General features: G+C 41.5%; 1 protein-coding gene across 1 annotated transcript; it reads left to right on the top strand.

Annotated features, from left to right (window-relative positions):
- Positions 1–6,159: 6,159 nt before the first annotated feature.
- npy (neuropeptide Y) lies at positions 6,160–8,220 on the top strand. Its single transcript, XM_070846172.1, has 4 exons — positions 6,160–6,245; positions 6,603–6,790; positions 7,910–7,999; positions 8,089–8,220. Exons 2-4 carry the CDS (start codon positions 6,603–6,605, stop codon positions 8,108–8,110), a joined length of 300 nt encoding a protein of 99 aa, XP_070702273.1. The 5' UTR covers positions 6,160–6,245; the 3' UTR covers positions 8,111–8,220.
- Positions 8,221–9,567: the final 1,347 nt, after the last annotated feature.

The raw sequence follows: 9,567 nt of genomic DNA, 5'->3' as shown, positions 1-9,567 counted from the left end.
GTGAAGCACAATCCTACGTAAGACTTTGACACGTTGTGTGTGTGTGTGTGTGTGTGTGTGTGTGTGTGTGTGTGTGTGTGTGTGTGTGTGTGTGTGTGTGTGTGTGTGTGTGTGTCTTGCCTCTCTTTTGTGGTAGAACCAGTGGGAAATTGACAGTGCAGCGACTTTATAGAGTCTCTGCTTCGATCCCCCCCTGTGTCGAAAGAACTCAAGGAGGGGGATGGAGGTCGGGTCGTGAGAAATGGATTTTGCTTTTTCACAAAGCACAGTGATAACAAACAGAGGGATATTGTATAGCTGTGTTAAATCAATAGTAATGTTTGACTAACCAATGGGTGTTTAAACACATGCAGACACACACTTGCTGTGTGTTTGACAGAAAAGGATTAGTGCCAATGATCCTTGTTTAAGTAGTATTACCAAAACCATTAGGTATAAGCCACAGGTTTATAAATTCTCATGTTGTCTCCATTAATATTTTTTTTAATGTACATATCAGATTTTTTTCTTTTCAATACATACTGCAACTTTTAGGAAATATACTTGTTTAATCTCTTGCTGAGAGCAGATTAATGAAGCTCTTTTTACACAGTTGTTTTGCTCAAGTTCAACATCTTCCCTGGACAAAGTCTAATTGTGTCTTTTCATTGACTTTGAATGCAGCCACACTGCCTCCACACCATGTTTTGTCTGAATAAGATATAATATGTTCATTAGTGAGCTTTAGAGCTGCTGGTAGGCATAGTTAGGTTATTATTTGTCCTTGGACAGAGTCAGACTAGTTTCCAATCTGTAGCCTTAAACTAAGCTAACGGGTTAAATGCTGCAGCTTTGCATGTAGCACACACACACACACAAGAGTGATGATTGGTGTTCTTATTTAATTCTTTGCAAGAAAGCAAAGAAGAATATTTCCCAAAAGTATAATTTTAAAATGCTTTGTGCCCTGGTTCTAATGTCAGGCCAAAAAAATGTCGGAATTATCTCTTGTAACTTAAAGCTACTCCTGATAACAATATAGCACCTGTTGTATCTGCAGTTGCTGCCTCGGTGTGACAGTGTGTAGTGCGCCATGTGAGTATGCCCTATTGTAGAACTACTTGTCCTCATAGAAGTTCGTTATGCACCCTTCTACCAGCTACCTGAATAATAAGTCTGGATCTGCTTTTAATTTGCAGAATAAGTATGTGGACAATCGTGCAGAAAAATGTGTTTGTTCGTGAATGCAGCACACTCTTGAGAATTGACGCTTTCAACCGCTTTCTGCATCAACTGCTAGAAAAATGTTTCCCCTCCATTATTAGGCTCCTCATCAGTGAAGCCAGCATTTAGCCTGGTGTCTGACATACTGGTAATATGTTTAACCTGGTTGCGTCGGTGGTTATCACATTTACTCTTCGGCTAAATGGCTGAAAAAGTGCTGTCAAAAGTGTATTCAGCAGACATATTAAAATGTTAGACCTCACCAGTGACGTGATTTGGACATCGTGACGTCCGTCTTCATTTGTGCCGTGTGCTTGAATACATTCATTTAATCACAAACCAGAAAGACTTAAGGTTCCTAATAGGTGTTTCAGGTTATTTTTTTGTTTCCATAATGCATATTGTAGATTAAGGTCTGCTATTTAAATCTCCTCTCTTTGAATCAGCACTAGAATAATTAGACACCACACCCACCACATCCTCTAAGGATAGTCAGCAATTTAACACTGATTTTATAGCTTATAATCACATTAATAGTACATAGACATTGGGTATTGTTATTAGTGTAAATGTTTTCAACACATTGGATAAATAAATAAAAAATTGACATACAAGAAATATCACTAAATTAAAGTTAAACAGGTAAAAATCTATTCTATAATACAGAGCACTTGTGAGTTAACTGCTGTCTCACAGGTCACAACAGTTAATAAACTAAAGTTTAGTGCCCTATGACGTGGTTGCAACTTTTATCGGGTTTCTTAATATCAAGGCTCAGCACTGTGACCTGCACACCTGAGCCGACCCAACCTGTCACAGCTTGGAGGCCTGGCCTTCTGTTCATGCGTCAATCACACGACCTTATGATGTTTCTCTTGATGTGACATTTGTGCCGCTTCCACTCCAGGAGCAGATGTGACAGAGACACATTTATGCACAAACACACACAGAGCACAGACGACAGCAAGACACATTGAGGGAAGATGTAAAGACAAGTAAATTAAAACACTGAGACTGGATAGGCTTAATTAGAGCAATAGGACAAATAAAAAAAAACCAACAAAACAACGAAGGACATCATTTCTTGTTAGTCCCTCATTGAGCAGTTGTCAGTTTTGTACTTAGTCTGAACTGAAAGTGGAGAAAAGCTTGTGTTCTCCAAGATGATACATGGTTCAGCAATTGCTTGCAAAGGCTGTCAATTAATGTCAAATGCAAAACAAAGAAGAACAATATGAGGACATGCTTCTTTGAAGCATAGCGTGGATAGCAGAAAAGATACGTCTTTGGTGGTAGATCAGTTCTGTAGAAACAGGCTTATTCTTGTTAAGGCATGCAAATTACATTGAATCAGTAAAAACCTAATATAAAATACACATTTTTTTCTTTTTGATTTATTTGATTAAAAGTCAAAGTTAAGCAATCTTATTGTTTTGGTTAATTCAATCAATGACAAACATCCCTTTAAACTCCAATATGAACCTAATATCAGGACCACTTTACTCAAATCACCTTCAGTTTGAAGCTGCAGCCCACACAGCCAAACAGGGGACTGTAATCTAAGTAATAGTAGTGCTTGCTTACCAGAAGTAACAGATTGTCACCATAGCACAATAGTGTAGCTAAAAGCAGCAATTTAGATGTCAGACCTGTGTGTCATAGCCAAGAAAGCACCAAAGCTGTACAAGATTTTGCATTTTTACGTTTGTCCTCCTGGCCCGTTTGCCTGAAACTATCTGACAGAGAAGATACAGGCAGCCTGTTTGTCAGTATTTCCTCACACACACTGTGTAAATCTGAAAAGTGTGATTCACAGCAGCAGAAAATTACAGTCGTTTTCATCTTAACAAATCTTGGGAGAGAATTTATTGTCCAAACCAGGAGGCTGATGAGAGGAGGGGAAAACAAATTTGCATTTAAACAGCTTCCCATCTAAAGGACTTGTTCTTCACAGAAATGATTTCTGATAACGGCAAAGCAAGCTCCATGAAATTCTCTTGTACGGCATTTACAGAAAGGTGCCAGCAATATATCATTGTTACATTAATTGTGGGTGTTTTGATTTATCAAATTAGATTAGATGTGTTGCTATCTTTCTAATAGCAGTGGTATTATTAGTGCTGATGCTGAATGATCATAGTTCCCCTGATCCCTGTTGGCCCTGTCATATTGCCTTTTGTCTCCCCTTAAAGAGCGGCGCCCTCTCCTTCTTTTATGCTGTACAGAAATCCAGCAGATTTCTGGCAAAATCTGACCTGCTTGTCAGAGCCATTTTAATTATAGAATATGCTGTAAATATTTAATGAATACAATGCTGGCTGAGACTGATATCACCCAAAGCATGGATGAATCCACTGTATGTGCAGCGATATCTTAACCCAGAATATAGCTGTAGCTTTTCATGTTTTTATCTCCATTTCAACATAAACTTTAAAGGATAAAGTATTACTTCTACTACTTCTGCTCTTATGTGTTAGTCCATCTCTCAATACTCTTGTCTTTAACCTCAATAATTTCCTAATTCAGACCAGTAAATTAGTCTTTAGCAAACCATCTTTAACTAAGAAGAAATTGTGTATTTTTGCAGCTGTGGATTAATACACATTCGTTTGTTGACTCAAAATGAACGACATTGCTCGTGTTCATCATGATAAACATATGTCAGTGCAGTGATGTGTCTCTCTGATGTGTATTTAATAGTTTTGGGGCAACAATGAAGGTCTGAAGCACAGGGAATAGGCTATATCATGCTTCAGATACACTATGAATATGGTGATCCACTGATATTAAGTCAGCTTACATGTATCACATTTCAGGAAAATTGTCAGCGTTTCAGTCAATCCTAATCTTTTTCCTGAGGTTTAATCATCTGCTGAGCTTCTCCTGACTGTTCAAAGGCTGTTTGACTCCTGCTGGCAAGGATGCATGCTGTTAAGAAAGCTAAAATGCATGACTAAAGGCATGTTTTTGTCTGTGTGTGTGTCTCTTAATCCTCTGTGTTACAAGCACATTTAGCTTGGGAATCATCCACCATGTTGTTGTTGATATTAGGGTTGAGATCAAGAGCCAGCATGGCCCACTGTAGAAGAATAAACGGACAGTAACGCCACTTTGACGGATCCCTTTTGAGTTGATGGCGCATTATATCGCTGTAAGCGTTGAGATGATGACACTCAACTGGTAGTTCTTAGCCATGCCAGCGGCCCCACTCTTTGGAGGGCAGTGTCGATCAGTCAGGCCACCACTTTGGTCCAAACAGCTATTGCATGTCTGGTCATGCCCCCCAGAGGATGAATGCTAATGACATTGGTGCTCCCTTGACTTGTCCTCTAGTGCCACCGAGCACTTAGCCTCACAAAGCTGCTAGCATGATTCCAAGTGCTGTTTGCTAGCTGACGTGAGTGTAACCAAACATAGCCTCTTTTATCTCAGTCTGCCCTCTTCAAGGATCGATGAGTTGTGCATTCAGGGGACGCACATTTTGTCAGATCTTCAGATGTCACCTGTGTCTAAGACGCTGGAGCTGATGCATCCATCCCTAATGATTGCGTTGACTTCAAAGTCACTAAAACAAACACTAACTGACCTCTCAACTTTGTCCACGTGCTGTACACATCTGCTCCATTCACATGTCAGATACTTCAGCATTCACACGTCGGCTTAAAAAAGGTGTTATACCTTTTATTGAAGTGAGTCACTGAGAGTGTGTGTGTGTGTGTGTGTGTGTGTGTGTGTCCTGAAGAGGAGTAGAAGTACTCATTCCTGCCTATGATCATCATGATTCGGTCATGATTTTGTGCTCCACATTCTCTCACTTGTGCCTCATTCCTCATCTCCCTCTTAGCATCCTGTGTTATACAAAAAGCCCTTAACACATCCTCCGCGTAACTTAAAAAGCAGCACTGCTGAAGAACACTGATTTTGATAGATTATATGGCTGCGCGCTGGTATACAAAAGGATTATGAATGGGAGGTAAATGAAGCACTTGCTGATACAGATTCATTTGAAGTGCTATTTGGGTTTTCTTATTAAGTGGGTTTCTTGGAGATTGGGCTCTTCTTTGACTGACGTGTCTCCATATTCACATTTAGGCCTTTTGTTCGCATTGAGTGTTGCGGTCTCTCTTTCCATCTGATGGAGTGAGCTGCAAAACGAAATTAGTGGACTGATTCAGGCAAACAGCGAGTCAAAAAAGGAATTCATGTACATGTGAGTCTGTATGAGATCTTTTTATCCCAGATCACCCGAGGTGTCGTCACAGGAGCATCTTTTGCTGAAGAGGCCGCCTATAGAAGATTCATTTGAACCTCAGCCTAGTGCCACATTACTGCCATTCTTTTGTGACTTCAGATGGGATTATTGATCTCATTATGCAGAAGAATCACTACTTGATTGTGAAATAATATCACTTCATCTTCCTCATAGAGGAGCCTCATGAACACCAAAACATCACACTCAGCATGTGTGTATCAATCTGTTTGACAGTGCTGGTTCGAATGCAAGGTGTATATGTGGAAAATGTGTGTGCTAGATGCCTGTTTATGCACACACACTTGCATTCCAGACATTGAATATATAATGTTTGATACATCAGCAGCACAGTAACTTAGTTCAGCAGTATGTTCCTACTGCAATATCCATGTACCAGTCCTATAGGGACATGAGTTGTCTTATTTGTTTGTTGATTGGTCACATTCTCTAAAAAACGCCATCATCCATAATCCCCGTTGGTCTCACTGGAGACAAGGCTCATTAACTCACCCTATTTTTGGTTTACCTTGTTATTTGAGTATCTTAAATTAATGGTAACAGCTTTTTTTTTTTCTTTTTTTTTTGTAAACACACACTAATGACAGCATCACCCGTGACGTTCACATGAAAAAAGGCAGAGACTTGCGCTAAACGCGGCTCAGCTCTGACGCGTTTTTCTGCAGCGCCTCTGCCGCACACAGATATAAAACCCAGCGCGCACCAAACGCCCGCAAGAGCAGAAGAGACGCCACAGGACAGCGCGCAAACCCCCTCTGACCTTCTGGGAAATGTGAGTACATTGATATCTGATCACAAATACCCTGATGTGAGATTGTTAAACTTACTTAAAGTCTCTCCACGTGACTTTTGATGACTGTTTGCTGCTGCAAAACACCGGTTTACTGGAAATTTTTCACTACTAATAATGTTTGCAGGTTGTTTTTTTGTTGTTGTTTTTTTTACTTCCACCAGCAATAATTTGAATCCCCGGGCAATTACTTCAAAGCTGAACAGTGATCATCCTTTGCTACTTAAATTGTAATTAATTAATTCATTAAAAGTAATGTGAAGAGGGAGAACTGCAGCACAGTGGAGCAGGTGTCCGGTGATGTGACATGGACCAACAGTGTGTTGTTTGCGCGGTCAGATGCATCCTAACTTGGTGAGCTGGCTAGGGACTCTGGGGTTCCTGCTGTGGGCGCTGCTCTGCCTGGGCGCCCTGACGGAGGGATACCCGGTGAAACCGGAGAACCCCGGGGAGGACGCTCCGGCGGACGAGCTGGCCAAGTACTACTCAGCCCTGAGACACTACATCAACCTCATCACAAGACAGAGGTAGGCGGACTAATTACACTGCTGTCTCTGCAAGGACAGAGGAGAAGAGAAAGCTTATTAACAAAGCTTGAAGTTCATTTGATTTCAGGTTTAAATTTATTTTAAGGAGTGCCATACTTTTTATGTCTTTTTCTTCCTCATGTGACTGGATTGGTGATATTAGAAGCTGGTAGCTTCCCCAACATTAGTCTCCTCTGTTCCATTACCATTCCATAATATAAGATGACAGCTATCAGATAGAGTATGCTTTTAAATGTAGTGTTACTTAAGTATGTTCTTCCATTTTAAGCCATTTTCTTCCATAGCAATAAATACTGTACCAATTCTGCTGGATTCTTTATTATCATGGCTGTAAAGTCACATGTTCTATAAAAAAAACATTATTCTATTTTCTTCTGTTTCTCTGCTGTCATCCGACAAGTCACCAGTGGTCTTTAAAGGAAACTTTGCTCAACATCCCGCATGTTCTCAATTTAGTAATCTGACATGAAACGAACAAAGCGGGGAGCAAATCCGTGCGTCCACCTAAAGTTTTGCCTGTTGGAGCTGCCAGTCTAAGTCTTCCAGCGTCTCCCTCATTGTTACAGAGGAAGGAACACCCGCTGGCCATTTACCACCTGTAAAATAGATAAATAAATAAATAAAACCCATGAGGAGAAATGACTGCCTCAGCCAGCGTGGCATGTGAAATCACCCACCCAGTTTTCAGCTTTTTTCTGAATGTCAGGGGCTTGGATGTAGCTGCAAGCGTTCAGCCACCCAGGGGGACAAGCACGCTGGCACGGCTTATCATCTGAGGGACAGAAAAGGAAATATAACCACCTGCGATGCAACTCCTGTCCTTGCCTGCAGGGTCTCGCCCTGACTGTGCTCAGCCTCCACTGAGCTTACAACTGGGCGTGTGACACGAGGACATGCAGAGTTAGAGGTTCAGTTTTTTACTGCCCTGTGCTCTGATCAGGTCTCTCGCTTTCTCTGTGATGTTTTCTCTCGCTTGATAACCAAAAGGTCTAAGTTGATGTTAAGCCCTTTAAAATCCTCCTCAGCTTGATAGTTCATCATCCCTTTGCCTGTCTGTCTGTCTATCTGTCTCTCTCTCTCTTCCTTCCTGTGTCTCAGGTATGGAAAGAGGTCCAGTCCTGAGATTCTGGACACACTGGTCTCAGAACTGCTATTGAAGGAAAGCACAGACACGCTTCCACAGTCAAGGTGTGTGTGTGTGTGTGTGTGTGTGAGAGCTCCACGTTGCTGCAGCCTGCACAGACAGCTGACCTTGACCTTTGCTTCTCTCTCACCAGATATGACCCATCGTTGTGGTGATGCTGTCACCAGCGTTGACTCCACCTCACTGCTGCCCCACCGCTGCTGTCATTCTGACCTCTACACATCTGTCACTCCGCACCCTCCCGCACCAAATGACCACCCTGCCTCTGCCCCCTTTTACCGTATGGTCAACAACACCCCCCCTCCTACTCACCCATCAGCCAACCGCTTATAGTATGTGCCATAAGATTGTAAATAGTTTATTCAGAGTTATCTGTGAAACATAATCGTAAAGTGGGGGAGGGCATGTTGATTGTATTGTATAATTGTGCTATTAAAGATTAATTGTTTGAAGAAATGTATTTCTTTCCATCTCTTTCATAGGCTAAATGTACTGCATTTTAATCAGGTTTGAGACATTTGATTTAAACAAAGTGCAATCAGTGTGTAAAGTCACCTAACTGTGGGAAAGACATTTAATATTTGTCAGCCTGAGCAGATTTAAGTGGAAAAATGGAGCAATGTTTGATGGCTCACATCATATTATATATTTTATGTGATTAATTTTTCAATGTAGGTAACCCAGTTGTCAGATTAGAGGGAACATTGCTCCCCTGGTGTGATGGGGTTTTTTTTTGGTCTACTGACACATTCAGACACTGTTGTGTCTTCCCCTCATGATGTAGCTCAGGTTTGGACTTGCTCTACCACACCTTGCCTCCCAGCTGAAACCCACGACTGTGGCAGCTCATATGGCTCCATGACACCGGAATAATGGAGCAAGTGCACGAAAAGCACATTTAAACCGGCCTAATAAACATGAATGGTCCGGTAAAAGCTTACACGGTCAGAAAAACTTCAGTCAATTTGCCGATTGGGTATCTAATGGCGCTCTCTTGTGGCCATGAGAATAATTGCCTACTCTGAGGCTAAATGAAGGGGAGAAATGGCATTTCCAGGAGCATTATTGCAATTATACGAGTGGTTAACCTACCGCAACCTGACATCGAACCAGCCCACAGGGCACAAATCAGGCAGTTAGGAGGCACAGCAGACACACAGTCTGCAGTGGAAACCAGATAACCAGAGCACCGAAACACTCAGAGGGCAGTACTTGGTATTCATAACGTGGAGGCAACACTTTACCCGAAGTGTGTGGAACCTTTTCATAACACCAGTAAACCTGTAACACCAGTTCTTTTACCGACACTGAACCATGAGCTGAGTATTTTGAAATATCCCTGCCTCTCTGTGTAGAGGACAAAGTAGATGAAACATGAAGTGGGAGTGTGTAGGCCACCGTGGGACCTAATAACTGGCTGGGAACACTGATTTGAGTCATTAAAGACCTCTGTTAGCCGCCACACCAGCTGGCTAATGTATATTTACGGTATTTTAACATAATAATTAACTATCACGTTTATGTGTGTTATTTTGTACTTCATAACTCTCTTCGTGTTTGTTCTCAATATTACACTTTTTAAAACAGGCCTTTGCTTTAGTGTTAGCAGCCT

Source organism: Pempheris klunzingeri, chromosome 16, assembly GCF_042242105.1.
Source record: "Pempheris klunzingeri isolate RE-2024b chromosome 16, fPemKlu1.hap1, whole genome shotgun sequence".
NCBI classification, from domain to species: domain Eukaryota; kingdom Metazoa; phylum Chordata; class Actinopteri; order Acropomatiformes; family Pempheridae; genus Pempheris; species Pempheris klunzingeri.
Note: the sequence above shows the minus strand (reverse complement) of the source record. Positions and strands in the feature narration are given on the sequence as shown.

Excerpts from the sequence above, each read along its gene's own strand:
- npy (XM_070846172.1), top strand. The coding sequence starts at position 6,603 with ATGCATCCTAACTTGGTGAGCTGGCTAGGGACTCTGGGGTTCCTGCTG. Across the intron at positions 6,791-7,909 it reads AACCTCATCACAAGACAGAG|GTATGGAAAGAGGTCCAGTC; the intron begins GTAGGCGGACTA and ends CCTGTGTCTCAG. Across the intron at positions 8,000-8,088 it reads GACACGCTTCCACAGTCAAG|ATATGACCCATCGTTGTGGT; the intron begins GTGTGTGTGTGT and ends CTCTCTCACCAG.